Raw genomic sequence first — 27003 nt, forward strand, 5'->3', positions numbered from 1 at the left:
GTCCCCAAAGTCAGAGTCCCTAGGTACTGGTGGGGTCCTCATCAATAGTTAGCCCCTTGTCACCCATTTAATAGTTAAAATTATTCAAATTCAATGTGTAAATATGTAAATAAAGTGTACTTACCTTGTTGTGGCATCGCAGGACCTGCGGGTCACGTGATGCGTTCCAAAACTCTATGGTTTTCTGGTTCAAGGACCTTTGGAGGAAGTCAGATGATCGTCCACCATGCATTGTAACGGTGAGTGACAGCTGACACGGACCAAATCCAAAACGGCCCTGCCCATATAAGGGAGCGGCGGCCATTACTCGCTCTCTTTACTCGTGGGCTGCTGATGAAGGAGGATCTGCGCAGCTGTCATCAGCAGTGACTAGGCACAAGCCTTGCGGCAACGGCAATCTTTACAAAACTGTGAGTTATTTCAATCCCTGTTAACTCCGCAAGATCACCGGACCTAAATAGACCCCTAAATCCGGAGGGATCTCTGCACCAATCCTAATTCTAATAATCCTTTGGATAAGCTAATGGTCCGCGGCATCTGTCAATCACTGCCATGCTGTATAGAGACTGTATTGCTAAGACTGTTGCTGTTAATTGGATGTACCGCAAGTACCTCAGTAAAGTTTATACAAGTTCAAGTTCATCTCTATTGTGGACCTTCATTCATTTAAGCACGCACCTATCATTTCTGGGAAGGGTGGCGATAGGCCGAAGATTTACCTCAGCGTATTAACCCTGGCGTCACGAGTGACAAGGGTTAAATTAACCCCTCATATACCGAAGCAACACCCCAACTACACTACACCCCAAGGCAGTTACCACAAAGCCTTTTTGGCGTCGCACGAACAGGATTCGGGTGCGTGCCTACTACTGTTGCCACTAGTGAAAGTGTACTTCCCCCAAAGTAACAGACTTTATTCATGTGCTGTGAACCGTGTTGTTGTGTACGGGAGCGGTGTCCGTGGTGTGCCATACAAAGGGGCCACAAGAAAAGTAAGGGGGACTCTAAATTTATCTGCAACTAAGATGTGTAAACAGCGCAATGAGTTCATGCTGCTATCCTCTGGTCCGGTCAGCACAGGCGGAGCTAAACTGCTGCCGGATAAGCGCGCGAAGAAGGCCCTGCGCCTCGCCTTCCCCCACTGCCTGATGATGATGACGATTGGCCAGAGACACCTCCAGCGGAGAGTGCAGGGACACGTGGAGGTGCATCGCCGGTGAGATTGTCCCCTCACCACAGAACTTGGGGCTCGTGGGCTGGGATCCCATCGGAGGAGTCTGCAGTGAGTACCCCCCCAGAGGCGGCCTATTCATCCTCCTTCAGCCCTGAAGCTAAAATACCTCTATCCACTTTGCCAAGTGCACGACCGGTCTCACCAGATTTGCCCCAGTGGATCTTTGGGGACGAGCCGGGACTCATCGAGTATATGCACGCGGTTCTACAACCTATACCTGGGAAGCCATTCCCACCAATTCCAGCCGCACAAAGGGAAAGGGCCCGTCAAGAAGCCGAGCTGGCTGAACTGATGGACAGATTAAAGGCCCGACACAGAGAACTGTACGCCCCTAAGCAAGTGCATTAGCCTCCTGAGGAAAGAATTCGCTACCAGAATACTAAAGAAATGGAAGCTTTATTTATCCGCAAATGGGACCATCCCCGAGAAGGGGAGGAGCCTCTAGAACGACGGAGAGCAACTGTGGCCAAGTTCGACAAGGTCAGAGGTTATGGGACACTCCTAGATTGCCACACAGGGCAAACCATCCTCGTAAACCGGCGAGCAGTACAGAGGCCATATCTTCATAAAAAGTTCTACTCCTTGGAGGTGGGTGAAATTGTGGAGTACACCCCCGTCCAGAGCCTGCGGGGAGAATGGGCTGCAGCGGTCACAAGACCAACGGCCCCAACACAGCTTCCCTTCAAATACTTTCCATCTACAGATTGGGAATCGGATCCCTTCAACCTGAGGCCGAAATGGTCTGCTCCTGATGCCTCCACCAACGAACTCAAGGAGGAGGAGCCTCTACAGCATCCATCATCTTCTGTGTACAGTAAAGTGTCAAGTCCTGCTCAAGTTCAAGAAAGTAAGCCCAAATTGCGGGCACCAAAGACCGTACCTAGACCCTCTCGGAGCAATGAGAGTTTGTCTGTTCCAGAGGTACCAACGCACGTACCTAGGCCCTCTCGGAGCAATGAGAGTTTGTCTGTTCCAGAGGTACCAACGTATGAACCAAGGCCCTCTCAGAGCAATGAGAGTTTGCCTGCTTCCAGGGTACCGACGAAAGTGTTTTGCCCCACTCCTGATATGGCGAGGGTGCTAAAACCCTATGCACCAACTGTGATCCGGGCAGTAAGCCACTGGTCACCCTAAATCCTACTGTTACCCACTCTACTCTCACCAATGTGGTGTGGGAGAGTTACATTAACTCCTCGCCTGCTCCAGATGTTGGCAGATATAGAGGAACTGCTAGAGGCACAAGAAGATTCAGAAGAAATGTCTTTTGAAGGACTGTAAAGTAATGTTTATTGCTTTTCTGTGCTAATCACTTTTGTTTTACAGTAACAAAGTTCAAGACATGTGCCTAGCAGGATTGTTCCAGTTTTAAGTTCAGCAACGTAACCATCAAGCTTTGTGCCTGACCATCAGGTCAAGAGACTCCTAGCCAGTAGTATTACGCCGAGCGCTCCGGGTCCCCGCTCCTCCCCGGAGCGCTAACAGCGTTCTCCTATTCGCAGCGCCCCGGTCAGACCTGCCGACCGGGTGCGCTGCGATAATGTTCCCAGCCGGGATGCGATTCGCGATGCGGGACGCGCCCGCTCGCGATGCGCATCCCGACCCGCGATGCGCATCCCGACTCGCTTACGAGACCCGTTCCCCGTCTCTGCTGTCCCGACACATTTCCCCTGGAAATCAAGAACTGGGGTACTTCTTGCCACAAGGACTGTCTTAAGCTTGCTCCCTGTACTGTCAGTCAAGACGCTGTGGTTCCTCCGATATCTGGTCTCCCCAAGGCCTATCTGGATTATGCTGATGTTTTTTGCAAAAAACAAGCAGAGACTTTGCCTCCTCACAGGCCTTATGACTGTCCTATTGATCTCCTCCCTGGTACTACTCCACCCCGGGGCAGAATCTATCCTCTGTCTGCTCCGGAAACACAAGCCATGTCGGAGTACATCCAAGAGAATTTAAAAAAGGGGTTTATCCGCAAGTCTTCCTCCCCTGCCGGAGCTGGATTTTTTTTCATTTCCAAAAAAGACGGCTCCTTACGCCCTTGCATTGATTACCGCGGACTTAATAAAATCACTGTAAAAAACAGCTATCCCCTACCTCTTATCTCGGAACTCTTTGATCGCCTACGAGGCGCCCACATCTTTACCAAATTGGATTTAAGAGGTGCATATAATCTCATCCGCATCAGGGAGGGGGACGAGTGGAAGACCGCATTTAACACCAGAGATGGACACTTTGAATATCTGGTTATGCCCTTTGGGCTTTGCAACGCCCCTGCCGTCTTCCAAGACTTTGTAAATGAAATTTTTCGTGATCTTCTATATACCTGTGTTGTGGTTTACCTAGACGATATTTAGATTTTTTCTGCTAACCTAGAAGAACACTGCCAGCATGTCCGCATGGTTCTTCAGAGACTTCGGGACAATCAATTATATAGCAAAATGGAAAAATGTCTCTTTGAATGTCAATCTCTTCCCTTCCTAAGATACTAGGATACTACAAATGGACCCAGATAAACTATCAGCCGTATTGGATTGGCCACGCCCCTCCGGACTCCGTGCTATCCAACGTTTTTTGGGGTTTGCCAATTATTACAGACAATTTATTCCGCACTTTTCCACTATTGTGGCTCCTATCGTGGCCCTAACCAAGAAAAACGCCAACCCTAAGTCCTGGCCTCCTCAAGCGGAAGACGCATTCAATCATCTCAAGACTGCCTTTTCTTCTGCTCCCGTACTCTCCAGACCTGATCCATCTAAGCCCTTCTCGCTGGAGGTAGACGCCTCCTCGGTGGGAGCTGGAGCAGTACTCCTACAAAAAATTCTTCCGGACATGCTGTTACTTGTGGTTTCTTTTCTAGGACCTTCTCTCCGGCGGAGAAAAACTACTCCATTGGTGATCAAGAACTACTGGCCATAAAATTGTCGCTTGAGGAATGGAGGCACCTGCTGGAGGGATCCAAATATCCAGTTATTATATACACTGACCACAAGAATCTCTCTTATCTCCAGTCTGCCCAACGGCTGAACCCTCGCCAGGCTAGGTGGTCATTGTTCTTTGCCTGTTTTAACTTTGAAATTCATTTTCGCCCTGCTGGCAAGAACATTAGGGCTGATGCCCTCTCTCAATCATCGGATGCCTCTGAAGTGGAAGCCTCCCCGCAACACATTATTCCTCCGGACTGTCTGATCTCCACTTCTCCAGCTTCCATCAGACAAACTCCTCCAGGGAAGACCTTCGTCTCTCCACGCCAGCGCCTCAGGATTCTCAAGTGGGGACACTCCTCACACCTCGCAGGCCATGCTGGCATCAAAAAATCCATCCAGCTCATCGCTCGATTTTATTGGTGGCCTACTCTGGAGACTGATGTTGTTGATTTTGTGCGGGCTTGTACAGTCTGTGCCCGGGACAAGACCCCTCACCAGAAGCCTGCTGGTCTCCTCCATCCTCTGCCTGTTCCTGAACGACCATGGTCTCAGATTGGTATGGACTTTATTACTGACTTACCTTTATCCCATGGCAACACAGTTATTTGGGTGGTCGTTGATCGATTCTCCAAGATGACACATTTTATCCCTCTTCCAGGTCTTCCTTCTGCGCCTCAGTTGGCGAAACAATTTTTTATACACATTTTTCGCCTTCACCGGCTGCCTACGCATATCGTCTCGGATAGAGGCATTCAATTTGTGTCTAAATTCTGGAGGGCCCTCTGTAATCAACTCAAAATCAAATTAAACTTCTCGTCTTCTTATCATCCCCAATCCAATGGGCAAGTAGAAAGAATTAATCAGGTTCTGGGTTACTATTTGCGACATTTTGTTTACTCCCGCCAGGATGACTGGGCAGATCTTCTACCATGGGCCGAATTCTCGTACAATTTCAGAGTCTCTGAATCTTCCGCTAAATCCCCATTCTTCGTGGTGTACGGCCGTCACCCTCTTCCCCCCTTCCCACTCCCATGCCCTCTGGTTTGCCCGCTGTTGATGAGGTGACTCGGGACTTCTCCACCATATGGAAAGAGACTCAAAATTCTCTCTTACAGGCCTCATCCCGGATGAAAAAACATGCCGATAGGAAAAGAAGAATTCCCCCCATTTTTTCTCCCAGAGACAAAGTATGGCTCTCCGCCAAGTATGTCCGCTTTCGTGTCCCCAGTTATAAACTGGGACCACGTTATCTTGGTCCTTTCAAAATTAAGTGCCAAATCAACCCTGTCTCTTACAAACTCCTTCTTCCTCCTTCTTTCCGTATTCCCAATGCTTTCCATGTCTCTCTCCTTAAACCACTCATCCTTAACCGCTTCTCTCCCAAAGTTGTTTCTCCCACTCCAGTTTCCGGGTCCTCTGACGTTTTTTCGGTGAAAGAAATTCTGGCATCCAAGACGGTCAGAGGTAAAAAAAAATTTTGGGTTGATTGGGAGAATTGCGGCCCAGAGGAGAGGTCATGGGAACCTGAGGACAACATCCTGGACAAGAATCTTATCCTCAAATTCTCAGGTTCCAAAAAGAGGGGGAGACCCAAGGGGGGGGGGGTACTGTTACGCCGAGCGCTCCGGGTCCTCGCTCCTCCCTGCCTCCCTGCCGACCGGGTGCGCTGCGATAATGTTCCCAGCCGGGATGCGATTCGCGATGCGGGACGCGCCCGCTCGCGATGCGCATCCTGACTCGCTTACCAGACCTGTTCCCCGTCTGTGCTGTCCCGGCGCGCGTGGCCCCGCTCCTTAGGGCGCGCGCGTGCCGGGTCTTTGCGATTTAAAGGGCCGGTGCGCCACTGATTGGCGCATGAGGTTTTAATCAGTACCTTCACCTGTGCACTTACCTACTTATACCTCACTTCCCCTGCACTCCCTTGCCGGATCTTGTTGCCATTGTGCCAGAGAGAGCGTTTCCTTGTGTGTTTCTAGCCTGTGTTCCAGACCTCCTGCCGTTGCCCCTGACTACGATCCTTGCTGCCTGCCCTGACCTTCTGCTACGTCCGACCTTGCTCTTGTCTACTCCCTTGTACCGCGCTTATCTCAGCAGTCAGAGAGGTTGAGCCGTTGCCGGTGGATACGACCTGGTTGCTACCGCCGCTGCAAGACCATCCCGCTTTGCGGCGGGCTCTGGTGAATACCAGTAGCAACTTAGAACCGGTCCACCGACACGGTCCACACCAATCCCTCTCTGGCACAGAGGATCCACCTCCAGCCAGCCGAATCGTGACAAGTAGGAGATTCGTAAATTTTGTGCTCGGCTGATTGTGGTAAAGCCATGTTTCCCATAGACTCCTAGTGTAGGTGGACTGCAGATCCTAACACGTCCGTTTTATGTACATATCCTTATATTCATAGGACTCTCTGCTAAATGTTGCACTTATCAGGTGTATGCGCCTGAACCTTGTTAGAGTGTTAATAAATGTATCATAAAAATGTATATGGTTCTTGTACACAAGAAAAATAGCTTCATGTCTGTGTACATAAAAATTAAGTAAAGGTTGTACACAGAAAATTGCCCGTGTACACCAAAAACATATATGTAAATAATTCTTGTACACATGTACATACAAAGGTATAAAAATGCTAAAAGGTGTTTTAGTAGTTGCTCAATGGGTGACTCTCTTGGCTCCTCCGAAAGTGACATTGTTTCTAGTCGCCAATCGCTAGCACCTGTCTCAACAAAAATAACAGGGTAACTTACCCTTAAGATAGTTCTTGCACACATAGTACTCTAGACTACTCACTTAAATGTACTACTTCAGTCTACTTCAGTACATACACAAAAACAAAATGTATCTCACATTTCAAGAAACACTTAGGAATTGTAGCCTATTGATATCCAATTCCTGCCACTGTTAGGTACACTCATATTTCTCTTCTCTGTATTACGTGTGTGAGATGTTCTACCTGGCCAGTAGGTGCTCTTGCGAGTATATAATTAAACATGTAGTTCTAAAGGTAACCTAGGTAGGTTATTTTGAAGTGCTCTAGGGGTAAGTAGCGTGTAGCCAATAGACCCTAGCAGCCAAACTTACTGTGACCTAGCTTCCGGCTAGCCAGGATACCTTTCGTGTACTAACAGGTAACTCATTGTTGGCAAAAAGAAAAAAAATGTGAGAGATTCCAAAATGTTTAGTCAGCTTGAAGCTAGATGTATAGAGAGCTGTACTAATGTCTAGTTAGCCTCATAAAATGTGCAAGAGAGCTAAAACAAAATGTTTTAGGAGCTAGCAACTAAATGTCACATAGCTGCCTAATTGTCTAGTAAGCTTTAAAATGTATAGTAAGCTTAATTAAAATGTCTAAGAAGCTGGAAACTAAAGGTCTAGATAGCTTCATAATTGTCCAGATAGCTTCATAAATGTCTTGGAAGCCTTTATAGGTGTCTAGTAGGATTACTAGTCTAAAAATGTTTAACCCCTTAACCTCTTAAGGACCCAGGACGTACGGGGACGTCCCCGCACCCTGGGCCTTAAGGACCCAGGACGTCCCCGTACGTCCTGGCGTTTTCCGGTCTCTGCCGCTCGCCGGGCAGAGATCGGAACTGGATGCCTGCTGAAATCCTTCAGCAGGCATCCAGGGCAAACGCCGAGGGGGGCCATGTAGGCCCCCCATGTCGGCGATCGCCGCAAATCGCAAGGGAAATCGCCCTTGCGATCTGCGGCGATACCGGGCTGATCGGGTCTCTGGGACCCGACCGCCCGGTAATTTCGCATGATCCCGGCTGTCACAGACAGCCAGGACCATGCTGGAGTATCGGAGCGAGGTGGCAAGCCGGCCACCTCCTCCGATCCCCTGCGATCTGTCGGTTAGTTAACCGACCAATCGCAGGAGGGGGGGCGGTTACTTCCTCCCGTCCTGCCCGGCCCCTGAAAGTCCGGAGAGGACGGGAGGAAGACCGGAGGACGCGGCGGGGGACGGGGGAGTGCTGGGGACCGGCCCCGGTACTTACCTCGTCCCTGAAGACCCGGATCCCGGCGAGGAAGATGGCGGCGGCGGCGACAGGTGAGTAGATCTTCAGCCGCGGTCGGGCCCTTTACAGCAATGCACGTCGCTGTAAAGCGACATGCATTGCTGTAATAGGACCCTGTAAACTACAACTCCCAGCATGCCCAGACAGCCCTTGGCGTCTGGGCATGCTGGGAGTTGCAGTTTTGCAACATCTGGAGGTCCACAGTTTTTGGACCACTGTGCCCTTCCAGATGTTGCAAAACTACACATCCTCAGCATGCCCTTACTGTCCAGGCATGCTGGGAGTTGTAGTTCTGTAACATCTGGCCCTTCAGATGTTGCAGAACTACAACTCCCAGCATGCCTGGACAGTTTTGGCATACTGGGAGTTGTAGTTTTGCAACATCTGGAAGGGCACAGATTGGGAACCACTGTATTAGTGGTCTGCAAACTAGTCCTCCAGATGTTGCAAAACTACAACTCCAAGCATGCTGGGAGTTGTAGTTCGGCAACATCTGTCTCTAAAGATGTTGCCGAACTACTACTCCCAGCATGCCTGAGAATGTTTGGGAGTTGTGGTTTTGCAACAGCTGGAGGCACACTGGTTGGGAAACATTGTTTCCTAACTCAGTGTTTCCCAACCCGTGTGCCTCCAGCTGTTGCAAAACCACAACTCCCAAACATTCTCAGGCATGCTGGGAGTAGTAGTTTTGCAACAGCTGGAGGTCCCCCCCCTGTGAATGTACAGGGTACACTCACATGGGCAGGCGGCTTACAGTGAGTATCAGGCTGCAAGTTTGCAATGCAGCAAATTTTGCGCGGCAGCTCAAACTCGCTGTAACCCCCCCGCCCGTGCGACTGTACCCTAAAAACACTACACTACCACAAAATAAAATAAAAAGTAAAAAACACTACATATACACATACCCCTACACAGCCCCCCTCCCTCCCCAATAAAAATGAAAAACACCTGGTACGCCACTCTTTCCAAAATGGAGCCTCCAGCTGTTGCAAAACAAAAACTCCCAGTATTGCCGGACAGCCGTTGACTGTCCAGGCATGCTGGGAGTTTTGCAACAGCTGGAGGCACCCTGTTTGGGAATCACTGGCGTAGAATACCCCTATGTCCACCCCTATGCAAATCCCTAATTCAGGCCTCAAATGCGCATGGCGCTCTCACTTCGGAGCCCTGTCGTATTTCAAGGCAACAGTTTAGGGACACATATGGGGTATCGCCGTACTCGGGAGAAATTGACTAACAAATCTTGGGGGGCTTTTTCTCCTTTCACCCCTTATGAAAAGGTGAAGTTGGGGTCTACACCAGCATGTTAGTGTAAAAAAAATAAACTTTTTACACTAACATGCTGGTGTTGCCCTATACTTTTCATTTTGACAAGAGGTAAAGGGGAAAAAAGCCCCCCAAAATTTGTAACGCAATTTCTCCCGAGTACGGAGATACCCCATATGTGGGCGCAAAGTGCTCTGGGGGCGCACAACAACGCCCAGAAGGGAGAGTGCGCCATGTACATTTGAGGTGATTTGCACAGGGGTGGCTGATTGTTACAGCGGTTTTGACAAATGCAAAAAAAAAAAAAACCCACATGTGACCCCATTTCGGAAACTACACCCCTCACGTAATGTAATAAGGGGTGCAGTGAGAATTTACCCCCCACAGGTGTCTGACGGATCTTTGGAACAGTGGGCTGTGCAAATAAAAAATGTTGTACAGCCCACTGTTCCAAAGATATGACAGACACCAGTGGGGGGTAAATGCTCACTTTACGCCTTCTTACGTTCCACAAGGGGTCTAGTTTCCAAAATGGTATGCCATGTGGGGGTTATTTTGCTGTCCTGGCACCATAGGGGCTTCCTAAATGCGACATGCCCCCCGAGCAAAATTTGCTCTCAAAAAGCCAAATATGACTCCTTCTCTTCTGAGCATTGTAGTTCGCCCGTAGTGCACTTCAGGTCAACTTTTGGGGTACCTCCATACTCAGAAGAGATGTGGTTACAAATTTTGGGGGGGATTTTCTGCTATTAACCCTTGCAAAAATGTGAAATTTGGGGGGGAAACACACCTTTAGTGATTTTTTTTTTTTTTTTTTTTACGTATGCAAAAGTCGTGAAACCCCTGTGGGGTATTAAGGCTCACTTTATTTCTTGTTACGTTCCCCGAGGGGTCTAGTTTCCAAAATGGTATGCCATGTGTTTTTTTTTTTGCTGTCCTGGCACCATAGGGGCTTCCTAAATGCGACATGCCCCCGAGCAAAATTTGCTCTCAAAAAGCCAAATATGACTCCTTCTCTTCTGAGCATTGTAGTTCACCCATAGTACACCTCAGGTCAACTTATGGGGTACCTTCATACTCAGAAGAGATGGGGTTACAATGTTTGGGGGGTATTTTCTGCTATTAACCCTTGCAAAAATGTGAAATTTGTGGGGGAAACACACATTTTAGTGAATTTTTTTTAAAATTTTTTTACATATGCAAAAGTCGTGAAACACCTGTGGGGTATTAAGGCTCACTTTATTCCTTGTTACGTACCTCAAGGGGTCTAGTTTCCAAAATGGTATGCCATGTGGGGGATTTTTGCTGTTCTGGCACCATAGGGGCTTCCTAAATGCAACATGCCCCCCAAAAACCATTTCAAAAAAACGTACTCTCCAAAATCCCCTTGTCGCTCCTTCGCTTCTGAGCCCTCTACTGCGCCCGCCGAACAATTTACATAGACATATGAGGTATGTGCTTACTCGAGAGAAATTGGGCTACAAATATAAGTATACATTTTCTCCTTTTTCCCCTTGTAAAAATTCAAAAATTGGGTCTACAAGAACATGCGAGTGTAAAAAATGGAGATTGTGAATTTTCTCCTTCACTTTGCTGTTATTCCTGTGAAACACCTAAAGGGTTAAAACGCGGACTGAATGTCATTTTGAATACTTTGGGGGGTGCAGTTTTTATAATGGGGTCATTTGTGGGGTATTTCTAAAATGAAGACCCTTCAAATCCACTTCAAACCTGAACTGGTCCATGAAAAATTGTGAGTTTGGAAATTTTGTGAAAAATTGGAAAATTGCTGCTGAACTTTGAAGCCCTCTGGTGTCTTCCAAAAGTAAAAACACGTCAATTTTATGATGCAAATATAAAGTAGACATATTGTGTATGTGAATAAAAAAAAAAATTATTCGGAATATCCATTTTCCTTACAAGCAGAGAGCTTCAAAGTTAGAAAAATGCAAAATTTTCAAATTTTTCATAAAATTTGGGGATTTTTCACCAAGAAAGGATGCAAGTTACCACAAAATTTTACCACTATGTTAAAGTAGAATATGTCACGAAAAAACAATCTCGGAATCAGAATGATAACTAAAAGCATTCCAGAGTTATTAATGTTTAAAGTGACAGTGGTCAGATGTGCAAAAAATGGCCGGGTCCTGAGGTGTAAAATGGCTGGGTCCTTAAGGGGTTAAGGTTTTTTCCGTTTTTGCATTTTCGTTTTTTGCTCCTTGCCTTTAAAAAATCATAACTCTTTCAATTTTGCACCTAAAAATCCATATGATGGCTTATTTTTTGCACCACCAATTCTACTTTGTAATGACGTCAGTCATTGTGCCCAAAAATCTACGGTGAAACGGGAAAAAAAATCATTGTGAGACAAAATTGAAAAAAAAAACGCCATTTTGTAACTTTTGGGGGCTTCCGTTTCTACGTAGTACATTTTTCGGTAAAAATGACACCTTACCTTTATTCTGTAGGTCCATATGATTAAAATGATACCCTACTTATACAGGTTTGAATTTGTCGCACTTCTGGAAAAAATCATAACTTCATGCAGAAAAATTTATACGTTTAAAATTGTCATCTTCTGACCCCTATAACTTTTTTATTTTTCCGTGTATGGGGCGGTATGAGGGCTCATTTTTTGCGCCGTGATCTGAAGTTTTTAACGGTACCATTTTTGCATTGATAGGACTTATTGATCGCTTTTTATTCATTTTTTCATGATATAAAAAGTGACCAAAAATGCACTATTTTGGACTTTGGAATTTTTTTGCGCGCACGCCATTGACCGTGCGGTTTAATTAACGATATATTTTTATAATTCGGACATTTCCGCACGCGGCGATACCATTTATGTTTATTTTTATTTTTATTTACACTGTGTTTTTTCTTTTATGGGAAAAGGGGGGTGATTCAAACTTTTAATAGGGAAGGGGTTAAATGATGTTTATTCACTTTTTTTTTGCACTTTTTTTTTGCAGTGTTATAGGTCCCATAGGGACCTATCACACTGCACACACTGATCTTTTACATTGATCACTGGTTTCTCATAAGAAACCAGTGATCGATGATTCTGCCGCATGACTGCTCATGCCTGGATCTCAGGCACTGAGCTGTCATTCGGCGATCGGACAGCGAGGAGGCAGGTAGGGGCCCTCCCGCTGTCCTGTCAGCTGTTCGGGATGCCGCGATTTCACCGCGGCTATCCCGAACAGCCCACTGAGCTAGCCGGCATGCTTTCGGTTTCACTTTAGACGCGGCGTTCAACTTTGAACGCCGCGTCTAAAGGGTTAATAGTGCGCGGCACAGCGATCAATGCCGCGCGCTATTAGCCACGGGTCCCGGCCATTGTTAGAGGCCGGGCCCGAACCGCTATGACGCGGGGCCACGCCGTGGCCCCGCGTTATAGATCGGGAGTGGACACATGACGTTCCAGTACGTCATGTGTCCTTAAGGGGTTAAAATGCCTAGAAAAATATCTAGTAGGTTTAAAAGTACCTAATGTGTATAAAAGTTGTCAGGATATAGATTCTGTCTAGTTAGCAATCCTGTTCTACCTGCCCTAGTCCCTCTGCCTTAGGGGACAGGCGTCGGGGTCGACTTGTTTTAAGTAAGGGGGTTTGTGGTGTCCCGGTACCGGATTGCATCCGTTACCTTGCGGTGAGGTCCCCAAAGTCAGAGTCCCTAGGTATCGGTGGGGTCCTCCCCAATAGTTAGCCCCTTGTTAATAGTTGAAATTATTCAAATTCAATGTGTAAATATGTAAATAAAGTGTACTTACCTTGTTGTGGCATCGCAGGACCTGCGGGTCACGTGATGCGTTCCAAAACTCTATGGTTTTCTGGTTCAAGGACCTTTGGAGGAAGTCAGGTGATCGCCCACCATGCATTGTAACGGTGAGTGACAGCTGACACGGACCAAATCCAAAACGGCCCTGCCCATATAAGGGAGCGGCGGCCATTACTCGCTCTCTTTACTCGTGGACTGCTGATGAAGGAGGATCTGCGCAGCTGTCATCAGCAGTGACTAGGCCCAAGCCTTGCGGCAACGGCAATCTTTACAAAACTGTGAGTTATTTCAATCCCTGTTAACTCCGCAAGATCACCGGACCTAAACAGACCCCTAAATCCGGACGGATCTCTGCACCAATCCTAATTCTAATAATCCTTTGGATAAGTCAATGGTCCTCAGCATCTGTCAATCACTGCTGTACTACATAGAGACTGTATTGCTAAGACCGTTGCTGTTAATTGGATGTACCGCAAGTACCTCAGTAAAGTTTATGCAAGTTCCAGTTCATCTCTATTGTGGACCTTCATTCATTTAAGCACGCACCTATCGTTTCTGGGAAGGGTGGCGATAGGCCGAAGATTTACCTCAGCGTATTAACCCTCACCCTGGCGTCACGAGTGACAAGGGTTAAATTAACCCCTCATATACCGAAGCAACACCCCAACTACACTACACCCCAAGGCAGTTACCACAATCGCATCTACACAGAGCATCGCAACTACACAGAGCATCGCATCTACACAGAGCATCGCATCTACACAGAGCATCGCATCTACACAGAGCATCACAACTACACAGAGTACGTTCACACTACGTAATTTAGACTGAATCTCTGCTCAAAGAATTCCGCGAGTGGAGATTCCATCTGGCGGTAGGACTATGCGGCACTGCGCCATCACCATTGACGGCTATGCAGTGCTCGCGGACTTCAACGCAAAGAATGAACATGTTCTTCCTTTGCATGGCTCAATTTCAGCAGCAGAATTGTCCGCTAAAATTCCGCAGTGTGAACGGGACGACCCATTCTTACTAATGGTAAGAATTCACACCACAGAATTCCGACGCACAATTCGGCGCATGGAATTCCACTCTATTCTATGTGAACATACCCTAAGGGTGCCTGGTACCCAATCACCAGGGCCGACCCTACCATGCGACCCAGTGGGACCATTGGTCCCAGGGGGGAACTATGCTTCCCTAATGTGGGGAAACTATGCTACCTAATGTGAGGAAACTATGCTACCTAATGTGGGGAAAATATGCTACCGAATGTGGGGAAACTATGCTACCTAATGTGGGGGAAACTATGCTACCTAATGTGGGGAAACTATGCTACCTAATGTGGGGAAACTATGCTACCTAATGTGGGGAAACTATGCTACCTAATGTGGGGAATATATGCTACCTAATGTGGGGAAACCATGCTACCTAATGTGGGGAAACTATGTTACCTAATGTGGGGAAACTATCCTACCTAATGTGGGGAATCTATGCTACCTAATGTGGGGAATCTATCCTACCTAATGTGGGGAATCTATGCTACCTAATGTGGGGAATCTATGCTACCTAATGTGGGGAAACTATTCTACCTAATGTGGGGAATCTATGCTACCTAATGTGGGGAAACTATGCTGCCTACCTAATGTGGGGAAACTATCCTACCTAATGTGGGGAAACTATGCAGCCTACCTAATGTGGGGAAACATACCTACCTAATGTGGGGAACCTATCCTTCCTAATGTTGGGAAACTATCCTACCTAATGTGGGGAAACTATGCTGCCTACCTAGTTTTTTTTTCCTTGGGGGGGGGGGGGCAGCATTTAACTCTTGGAACCAGAAAGCACAATGTCTTGGGCCAGCCCTGTCAATCACATTATGTAAATTAAGATTTTTAGTCGGAACTGCCAGCCATTCTATGTACATAGGGGTCACCAGAACAGGACCAGTTCAATAGCAGTGCTTCCTAACCAGTGGGAGTTGTAGTTTTGCCACAGCTGGAGACACCCTGGTTGGGAAACTTTCATGTAGATGGACACTGTGTTATACATCATTGAAAACAAATGCATGCTCAGCCAAGCCATGAGGAGCTATAGACGTTGTCCAAACAAGCGATTGTCCAACAGTTTACGTACAGTGTACGGGCAGATGGTTTAACACAAAAAAGGTGTAAAAGATTGCAGCCTTTTAATAGAACATTTTTTCAACCGAACGCAGAAGACACGTGTGTGTTGCTCAATGTAATTACACTTCAGAGCAGCGCTCCCTCCACCCAGCTCCACATCTCAACAAAAGATCCCCTCTCTGAACAACTTCCAGATGGTAACAATTTTTGTTCGCTGCCAACCTGAACCCGAATGTTGTCCCAGCGGCTCAGCTCTCAAACATTCCCCTGTCCGCTCCACCACAAGCATGCAGCGTTTCCTTCTAGTTTTGGCCGGCTCCAGTTCTGTGGCTCGGGTTTGGCAGATTATGATGGGCAGGAACAGTACTTTGAAAAAAAGTTAGGTGGATCTACATGTGAAGAACCAGGGCACTGATTTATGGGAAAGGTTTCGGGTTGTGTCTGAGCAGGAGACGGGGAAGGGATGAAATGTAGGAGGAATATCACTATACAAGGATGACTTTCTTTTTGACTCATTTATAGACTTTAATTTAAGCTTTATGGGTGTTGTCTCGGCAAGTCAACCCGTGACCAAAGGAATCGTTTAAGGTATATGGAGGTCATAGATCTCCCAAGAGAGAGTAGTCTTCCATCATTGGTTGTCCTAACAAGTGAACCCCTGACCATAAGAACCATTTAGGGCACATGGAGAATATAGATCCCCCAAGGAAGAGTGGTTATACTCTAGGTGTTGTCTCAACAAGTCAGCCAATGTCCAAAGGACACGTTTAGGTCACATGACCTATGTCACCAATGAGAGAGTGGTTTTCCTCTCCTGGTTGTCTTAACTAAGAAACTCCTGCCAATAGGAACTATTGAGGCCATATAGATACCCCAAGAAAGAGTGGTTATACTCTAGGGGTTGGGGTAACAAGTCAGCCTGTGTCCACAGGAAACAGTTGGGGCATAGGAAGACCATAGGTCCCCAAGAAAGAGTAGTTTTGCTCTAGTTATTGTCACAAGGGAACCCCTGACCAGAAGAACAATTTAGGGCATATAGAGATTATAGATCCCCATGTGAAAGTGGTTATACTCTAGGGGTTGTCTCAACAAGTCAACCCCTGTCCATAGGAGCAATCTGAGGCATAAGGAGACCATGGGTCCCCAAGAATGTTGCTCCAACATTAAAAACCCTGACCATAGAAGCCATTTCGGGCAGACAGAGGGTAACCTCCTGTTAATAGGAACAATTAAGAACACATGGTAAATTATAGTTCCCCAAGAAAGAGTAAGTATACTCTAGGGGTTGTTGCAACAAGTCAGCCCGTGTCCATAGGAAAAAATTGGGTCATATGGAGGACATAGGTCACCATAGGAAGAGTGGTTTTGCTCTAGTGATTGTAGCAACAAGGCAATTCCTGTCCATTGAAGCCATTTAGGGAATATGGAGGGTAAGTGCCCCCCAAGAAATAGTGGTTTTCTTCTACTGGTTGTCTTAAGAAAGGAACTCCTGTTGGTAGGAACTATTGAGGGCATATGGAGATTATAGATCCCCAAGAAAGAGTGGTTATACTGTAGAGGTTGTTTCAATAAGTCAGCCCATGTCCATAGGAAACATTTAGGGCATTGGGAGGACATAGATCACCCAAAAAAGAGTGATTTGGCCCTCATGTTTGTCGCAACATTGCTGCCCCGTCCATTGAAGCCATTTAGGGATGGTAAAGGCTCCCAATAAAAAGTGGTTTTAAGGGCAAATAGAGATTATAGATCCCCCAAGAAAGAGTGGTGATACTTCTGTCAACCTTTGTCTAAAGAAGCCATTTGGGGCATAAGGAGGCCATAGGTCCCCAATAAAGAGTGGTTTTCCCCTACTGGTTTTCTTAAAGGGGTACTCCGCCCCTAGACATCTTAATCCTTATTCAAAGGATAGAGGATAAGATGTCTGATCGTGGAGGTCGTGGGGAACCCCGCGATCTCAGCTGCGGCACCCCAGACATGCGATGCACTGAGCGAACTTCACTCCGTGCGGGATGACTGGCGATGTGGGCCGTGACGTCACGGCCCTGCCCCCTCAATGCAAGTCTATGAGAGGGGGCGTGACAGCCGCCACGCCCCCTCCCATAGACTTGCATTGAGTGGCATGGCCATGACATCACGAGTCTCCGACACTGCACCCGACGCTCTAAATGAACGCCATGTGCAGCAGGGAAAGAGCGGGGGGACCCCCGGGATAAGACATCTTATCCACTATCCGTTGGCTAGGAGATAAGATGTCTAGGGGTGGAGTACCCCTTGAACTAAGAAACTCCTGTCAACAGGAACCATTGAGGGCATATGGAGATTATAGATACCCCAAAAAAGAGTGTTTTTACTCTAGGCGTTGGCGTAACAAGTCAGCCTGTGTCCACAGGAAATATTTGGGGTATATGGAGACCATAGGTCCCCAAGAAAGAGTAGTTTTACCCTAGTTATTGTCACAACAAGGCAGCCTCTGTCCATAGGAGCCATTTAGAGCCCATGGAGGGTATAGGGCCCCCAAGAAAGAGTGGTTTTCCTCTGTTGGTTGTCTTAACAAAGGAACTCCTGTCCATAGGAACCAATGAGGGCACATGGAGATTATACAGTCACTGACACGACATGATGGGAGTTGCAGTTTCAAAACAGCTGGAGTCATTCAACGCATATGGGGGAAGCAGTGTTTCCCAACCAGTGTACCTCCAGCTGTTGCAAAACTACAACTCCCAGAATGCCTGGAAATTGTAGTTTTGCAAAAGCTGGAGGCACCCTAATTGAGAAACTCTGCATTTAAAGAAAAAAAATCTATACTAGCACATTACTGTGCCTCCAGCTGTTGCAAATCTACAACTCCCAGCTTGTCCGGACAGCTTTCTGCTGTCCGGGCTACTGGGAGTTGTAGTTTAGAAACAGCTGGAGGCACCCTGGTTGGGAAACACTGTGCCAGAGGCTGTCAGGCCATGCTGGGGGCTGTAGTTTTCCAACAGCCAGAGCCAGGGCATGATGGGAGTTGGAGTTTTACAACAGCTGGAGTCATTGAAAGCATGGGGGAATTGTAGTTTTGTATCTTCCAGAGCAATGTTTCCACACCAGTATGCCTCCAGCTGTTGCAAAGCTACATTTCCCGGCAAAGGCTGTCGGGGCATGCTGAAAGTTGTAGTTTTGCAACAGCTGGAGGCACACTGTTTGAGAAACACTGCTTTTAAAGTGAAATAAAAACTATACTAGAACACTAGTGTGCTTCCGGCTGTTGCAAAACTACAACACCCAGCATGCCCGGACAGCCTTCGGCTGTCCGGGCATGCTGGGAGTTGTAGTTTTGAAACAGCTGGAGTCACCCTGGTTTGGAAACACTTGCGAAAGAAAGCGGGGGAGTCTCGAGGAACTTACATTACGCCATTTACGCACCTGGCCAAACACGGCGTTATATGACCCGGATTGTGGGGATAAGTTTATATAAATATGTGACTTCAGGAGTCTATAGGAGGCCGCACATCTGGATCCTTTTTCCATCAATGCCGCCATTTTTTTCTGTATCACAGCGATGGTCCGTACCGGAGGTTTTTCCCTCAAATTGGTTTTCTGTCAGGACGCGGACACGTTGACCGGGGGATGTGATTATTTCTGTGAAGAAAATTAGGGGTAACACCATTTGTCAGTGTTCTCCCCCCCCATCACCCTCCTCTGCAGCCCCCCATGTCCTCCAGAGACTGTCTCTTGGCTTCAGACTAAACATATAATCAGGCTGAGTCATATATTTACCCAGCGCCATGGCAGGAGCAGAGATGCTTTCACTTACATGAGGTGACCCAACAGTCACTGGTGAATCCTGCGCTGAGGATAGAGCGCCCTCTGTGGCTCGTGTCAGGTAATGCGCCTCTGCGTCCTGTCAGCTTTATATACAGTATGGACTAGCAGAGGTCCTGGCGTTGCCCGGTTCGTCCTGCCTACCTTGTGGGACAGAAAAAGCAGCACGTTTTATTTATATATTATTATTATTTATTATATGTGTTATTTATATATTATGATTATTATATGTGTTATTTATATATTATTATTATATGTGTTATTTATATATTATTTATTATATGTGTTATTTATATATTATTATTTATTATATGTTATTTATAAATTATTATTTATATATTATTATTATTTTTAATTACATGTGTTATTTATATATCATTATTATTTATATATTATTATTATATGTGTTATATATTATTATTTATTATTATATGTGTTATTTATATATTATTATTTATTATTATATGTGTTATTTATATATTATTATTATTTATATGTGTTATTTATATATTATTATTAATGATGTTATTCATATATTATTATTTTTATTATTATTATTTATATGTGTTATTTATATATTATTATTTATTATATGTTTAAAAATTATTATTATTAATTATATATGTTATTTATATATTATTATTTATTATATGTGTTATTTATATATTATTATTATTTATGATGTTATTCATATATTATTATTATTTATTATATGTGTTATTTATATATTATTGTTTATTATTATTATTATTAATTACATGTGTTATTAATATATTATCATTTATTATGTTATTTAAAAATAATGATTATTTATTATATATGTTATTTATATATATTATTATTATTTATTATGTGTTATTTATATATTATTATTATTTATTATATGTGTTATTTATATATTATTATTATTAATATTATTTATTATATGTGTTATTTATATATTATTATTAATATTATTTATTACATGTGTTATTTATATATTATTTATATATTATTATTTTTTATTATGTGGTATTTATATATTATTATTACATGTGCTATATATAACTTCTATATAACTATTGCATGTATTATTTATATATCATTATTTATTGCAAGTGTTATTCATATATTATTATTTAGACATCATTGTTGCTTTTCCTCTCCCACAAGGCCTGGGTCCTCAGATTTTAGGATATACTGTATATACCACACTACTGTATATACCCTCACTACAAAGTACACTCCAACCGTCCAATGTTTAGATACTCCAAGGCTTTTTATTTTCACAAGTTTCAGACAACAAGTTTCGGGGAATGTTCTCCCCTTCTTCAGGTTTTTTTGTCTGGAACCTGAAGAAGTTGTGAACATTTCCCGAAACGCGTTGTTCTAAGAGAATATAAAGCCTTTGAGTATCTAAACATTGGATGATTGGAGTGTACTTTGTAGTTTGGGTATCAGTGCAGCTTCAGGATTAATGTTTGTTATGGTATTTACACCACACCAACCTGTAATTTGTCTCTGACGCTTCTTTACCCGTTGAGGATGAAGGGACCATCTTGGTCGGTAAGGTGATTACAGGTGTTGTGAGCACCTTTATAACTATACCAGCTCTATTGTGGCTCCATATAATGTCACCCTATGACAGTGTTTCCCAACCATTGTACCTCAAGCTGGGCATGCTGGGAGATGTAGGTTTGCAACAGCTGGAGGCACCCTGGTTGGGGAACACTGCCCAATGAGTTGCTCTGTCTTGTTTTTGCCTCTGCTACTTTTCTTCATGTTTCCAATATGGCTGCTTTTGAAGACAGATAATCACTTCGGAGACTGGGAAGGCTGAAGGAGTACTGTGAGCCCTGTGCAGTGTAATGCCTGCCACCCAGCTTTTCCAGACTCCTGAAGAGAATACCTGTTTGGTAAAGCAGCCATACTGGAGCTCTTTAGGAAACTGGAAAAGCTGGGTGGCACGCATACAGCACAATAAAATTATCCCTAATACAGCCCCGTTTTAAGCATACTGATTTTCTTACACAAATCTCACATTTTTTTAAATTAGTAAAATAAAACAAAACTTATATAAATTGTTTTTTTTTTGTAATCACATGGACCTACAGAATAGAGGTTATGGGGAAGATTTATCAAAACTTCTGCAAAGGGAGAGTGGTGCAGTTGCCCATAGTAACCAATCAGATTGCTTCATTTTTACAGACACCTCTAAAAAATGAAAGAAACAATCTGAATGGTTGCTATGGGCAACTGCACCACTCTTACTTGGTGTTGATACATCTCCCCCAATGTGTCATTTTTAACATAAAGTGCACTGTATAGAAACGAAACTCCCCAAAAATTGCTTTTTTTTTTATTTTAATTTTTTTTTTTCAATTCTGCCTCACAAATGATTTTATTTTGGCTTGCTTCGTTGTAGATTTATTTGTGAAATAAGTCTTTATGTCTTATTTTCCCAAAAATACTGGGGGGGGGGGGGGGGATATTCAAAACTTAATTCACCTTTTTTTGTAAACTGCACCAGATTGATTGAAAAAGTGGTGCAGCACACATTTCCATAAGAATCCGCCGCCCCTTTTTTTTTTCAAATGGGTGTGGCCTCAGAGGGGTGTTGTCAGAGGAAAAGGTAGGGCTTAAATTGCTCAAAAGGTCAATAGTATTCACCAAAAACCCTGGCTTTAAAGGGGCACTCCGCTGTTCCGAACACTGGTGCCGACACCGGGAGCTTGTGATGTCATAGCCCCACCCCCTCATGATGTCACACCCCCTCAATGCAAGTCTATGGGAGGGGGCGTGACAGCCACCACGCCCCCTCCCATAGACTTGCATTGAGGGGGTGGGGCGTGACGTCACGAGGAGGGAGAGGATTGACGTCACAAGCTCCCGTCACCGGCTCCAGCATTCGGAACAGTTTGTTCCAAATGCTGAGCAGCGGAGTACCCCTTTAAAGGGTTACTCCGGTGAAAAACTTTTTTTTTTTAAATCAACTGGTGCCAGAAAGTTAAACAGATTTGTAAATTACTTCTATTAAAAAATCTTAATTCTTCCTGTACTTATTAGCTGCTGAATACTACAGTGGAAATTATTTTCCGTTTGAAACACAGAGCTCTCTGCTGACATCATGAGCACAGTGCTCTCTGCTGACATCTCTGTCCATTTTAGGTACTGTCCAAGGTAAAAGGAAATCCCCATAGCAAACATATGCTGCTCTGGACAGTTCATAAAATGAACAGAGATGTCAGCAGAGAGCACTGCGCTCGTGATGTCAGCAGACAGTTCTGTGTTTCAAAAAGAAAATAATTTCCACTGTAGTATTCAGCAGCTAATAAGTACAGGAAGGATTAAGATTTTTTAATCAAAGTCATTTACAAATCTGTTTAACTTTCTGGCACCAGTTCATTTAAAAAAAAAAAAATAATAAGTTTTTCACCGGAGTACCCCTTTAACTTTACTGCCTAAAAGGCGGTGCAGACTAAGTATAGTGATTGTGTTTTTTTTCTTGCAAATTTTTCACCTATAGAGGTCTATGGGAGGAAAAAGCCAAAATTACTTGGAGGAAAAAAGTACCATAACCAGAGAATACTGCAATAAAAAAATAAAAAAAACATTGGTTTAAAAACTCCCCCTTGGTATCGTGTTTCATATTTCCTATTGACTTCTTGCTAACATCTGGCCGCAGCATTTTTGACCCATAAAAAACACCATGCGACTTTAAGCAAAAAACTGTGTTATTTTTTATTTTTCAGAGTAATAAAAGGTTTTGAAAAAACAGCGCCACTGCTTTGCATGGATGTGTCTGATATTGCAGCTTATCATATTTGGGTGGTGTTTCCACTGGTTTTGTTTATGTTTCTTTTTTTTGCAAAAACGCTTAATTCGCCATATGGCATTTTTGGGGGTAAAAAACGTAGTGGGAAACCTGGGAGTCAATAGGAAAACATGAAAAGCCAAAATTGTTTGTTTTTTTTACCATTTTTTGGCAGTTTCCAAAAATCGATGTACCCTGAGATTATGGTGTCGTTTTTGGGAATCCTGGCGTTTTTTTTTCTCCCATAGACTTCTATAGAAGGAATAATACGCAAGGAAAATGCTCTGTGAGTTTTACATTGGTGTTTTATCCCCCTCACCCATCCAATTCTTCAAAAGAAATCATTGAGTCACATGAATTTTAATGACAATAAAAACATGCAGGAAATAAATAAATGAGGGGCAGTCCTAGCGTGCATCTGCCTGCAATGGGTTAGGCCCATATAAATGCTGAAGGCATGCTGGGAGTTGAAGTTTTGCAAACAGATGGAGGAACCCTGGTTGGGAAACACTGCCCCACATAGTAATGAGGTTGGGATATGAAATTGGGATATGAGGTCGGGATATGAGGTCGGGATATGAGGTCGCAATATGAGGACAAGATATGAGGTAGGGATATGGGGACGGGATATGAGGACGGGATATGAGAACGGGATATGAGGTCGCAATATGAGGACAAGATATGAGGTAGGGATATGGGGACGGGATATGAGGACGGGATATGAGAACGGGATATGAGGACGGGATATGAGGAGGGGATATGAGGAAGGGATTTGAGGTCGAGATATGAGGAAGGGATTTGTGGTTGGGATAGGAGGATGGGATATGAGGTCAGGATATGAGGATGGGATATGAGGTCAGGATATGAGGACGGGATTTGAGGTCAGGATAGGAGGACAGGATATGAGGACGGGATATGAGGTCGCGATATGAGGAAGGGATTTGAGGACAGGATATGAGGACGGGATATGAGGATGGGATATGAGGACAGGAGATGAGATCAGGATATGAGAACGGGATATGAGGACGGGATATCAGGATGGGATACGAGGACGAGATATGAGGTCAAGATATAAGGAACGGATTTGAGGTTGGGATATGAGGTCGGGATATGAGGACGGGATATGAGGAAGGGATTTGAGGTCGGGATATGAGGATGGGATATGAGGACGGGATATGAGGACGGGATATGAGGAAGGGATTTGTGGTTGGGATATGAGGACAGGATATGAGGTCGAGATTTTAAGGCGGGATATGAGGAAGGGATTTGAGGTCAGGATATGAGGACAGGATAGGAGGACAGGATATGAGGACGGGATTTCAGGACAGGATATGAGGACGGGATATGAGGTCGGGATATGAGGACGGGATATGAGAACGGGATACGAGGACGGGATATGAGGAAGGGATTTGAGGTTGGGATATGAGGACGGGATATGAGGAAGGGATTTGAGGTTGGGATATGAGGTCGGGATATGAGGAAGGGATTTGAGGACAGGATATGAGGAAGGGATATGAGGACGGGATACGAGGACGGGATATGAGGACGGGATGTGAGGTTGGGATATGAGGACGGGATATGAGGTCAGGATATGAGGACGAGATTTGAGGTCAGGATAGGAGGACGGGATAGGAGGACGGGATATGAGGTCGCGATATGAGGAAGGGATTTGAGGACAGGATATGAGATCAGGATATGAGAACGAGATATGAGGACGGGATATCAGGACGGGATACGAGGACGAGATATGAGGTCAGGATATGAGGAAGGGATTTGAGGTCGGGATATGAGGTCGGGATATGAGGTCGGGATATGAGGAAGGGATTTGAGGTCGGGATATGAGGACGGGATATGAGGAAGGGATTTGTGGTTGGGATATGAGGACGGGATATGAGGACGGGATATGAGGAAGGGATTTGAGGTCGGGATATGAGGAAGGGATTTGAGGTCGGGATATGAGGACGGGATATGAGGAAGGGATTTGTGGTTGGGATATGAGGACGGGATATGAGGAAGGGATTTGAGGTCAGGATATGAGGACGGGATATGAGGTGGGGATATGAGGAAGGGATTTGAGGACGGGATATGAGGAAGGGATTTGAGGTTGGGACATGAGGTCGGGATATGAGGAAGGGATTTGAGGACAGGATACGAGGACGGGATATGAGGACGGATACGAGGTCGGGATATGAGGAAGGGATTTGAGGACGGGATATGAGGACGGGATATGAGGTCGGGATATGAGGAAGGGATTTGAGGACGGGATACGAGGACGGGATATGAGGACGGGATATGAGGTCGGGATATGAGGAAGGGATTTGAGGACGGGATACGAGGACGGGATACGAGGACGGGATATGAGGCCGGGATATGAGGAAGGGATGTGAGGTTGGGATATGAGGACGGGATATGAGGACGGGATATGAGGTCGGGATATGAGGTTGGGATTTGAGGTCGGGATATGAGGACGGGATATGAGGTCGGGATATGAGGACGGGATATGAGGTCGGGATATGAGGTCGGGATATGAGGACGGGATATGAGGAAGGGATATGAGGACGGGATATGAGGACGGGATATGAGGTCGGGATATGAGGACGGGATATGAGGTCGGGATATGAGGACGGGATATGAGGACGGGATATGAGGATGGGGTATAAGGTAGAGTTATGAGGACAAGATGTGAGCACGGGTTATAAGATTGGAATATGAGGACGGGATATAAGGACAGGAGCACCATTGTTTTGATTCCGCACAAGAAATTTGCCGCAGTTTAAAGCCCAATACAAGACATAAGGATTTCATACACTCGTTCTATCGAGGAAATGCAGCTGATGTTTACCATGAATTTAACCCCTTCAATGTAGAGGGACAAAAACCCCAGTGAATCCTGTATAGAACACTTCCGAGATTGCTTAGATGTGCGGCACAATCCACAGGGTGGAAATTTCTGTAGCGTGTGAACACGGCCTTTATATTTTAGAATATATCTAATTCTATCTTTTCTGTATATTTTTACTTTTTAGCAGAAGATCCCATCCATCACCAACGGTCCCCACCGCTATCTGCCCATCGGACTCTTCTACGTCGGAGTAAGCCATCGCCGATAGTGTACATATAGTGTAGCAGTCTTCAAACTGTTGCAAAACTACAACTCCCAGCATGCCCGGACAGCCAACGGCTGTCCGGGCATGCTGGGAGTTGTAGTTTTGCAACAGATGGAGATCCACAGTATGGAGACCAGTGGTGTAGCGACTCCCTCATCACTCGCTATGGCATCTACTTATTTCCTGGGAGGAGACTCTAATCTGCAGGATCGGTTGAATTTCTACTAATTTCTGAATTTCCAAAATAAAATGTCTCTATTGTTCTCCATTTCCACTACTAACACTCCCCCTCCCCCGCTGTCTACGCTTACAGAATTATATGCCCCGGTCATGATCATTCCTGTGATATTTTTACTGTACATGTCATTTATCCACCAATAAAATACGGGATCGGGATGACGTCCCCCGCTGCTGTAGTAATGAAGTATTTGGCCTCGGCCGTCTTCTGCGGACCTCTATATAGCGATGGTGCCCGACCTGCAATGCAATTCTACTGCTGTAACACTACAACTCCCAGCATGCTGACAATCTGCGGATGACATAGTGAGGTCTTTATCTGCAGATACAATAAAAATGATAAATAGAAGAAGCGATCTGATCGGTTGCTATGGGCAACTGGTTCACTTTTTCCTCTGCACAGGTTTCAAATCTAATAAATCCCTTTAAGGGTAAGTTCACACGAGCGGATCCCCAGAGTATTTCACACTGCGGATCCACCGCTGAAAGACGGCTGTATGGTGCCCTTTACATGTGCTTGCTTGGAGCGGCAATATGCTGCTATGAGCAGACAAACTGCGCAAAGTGCGAGTCGCCGCACGCATGCACAGTATACTCGTGCATCGCGGCAGCTCTTGACCTAGCTCATAGAGCAGGGGGAGCGGCCTCGATGAGAGCGAGTACACCGCACATGCGCGGCGACTCACACATCGATTCAGTGTGTCTGCTCGTAGCG

The 27003-nt window shown here is 45.3% G+C and overlaps 1 protein-coding gene across 6 annotated transcripts in view; it reads left to right on the top strand.

Annotated features, from left to right (window-relative positions):
* DNM3 (dynamin 3) overlaps positions 1–26454 on the top strand; it is a 422060-nt gene extending 395606 nt beyond the window's left edge. For 3 of the 6 annotated variants that reach the window (XM_056523256.1, XM_056523254.1, XM_056523255.1), the window contains exon 18: positions 25971–26454. In XM_056523256.1, the coding sequence (XP_056379231.1) occupies positions 25971–26040 (70 nt within the window). In that variant the 3' untranslated portion in view covers positions 26041–26454. The remainder of the gene's footprint in view (positions 1–25970) is intronic. The other 3 variants (XM_056523257.1, XM_056523258.1, XM_056523259.1) reach the window with 3 other exon arrangements.
* The last annotated feature ends 549 nt before the right edge of the window (positions 26455–27003 follow it).

Source organism: Hyla sarda, chromosome 6 (genome assembly GCF_029499605.1).
Source record: "Hyla sarda isolate aHylSar1 chromosome 6, aHylSar1.hap1, whole genome shotgun sequence".
NCBI classification, from domain to species: Eukaryota; Metazoa; Chordata; class Amphibia; order Anura; family Hylidae; genus Hyla; species Hyla sarda.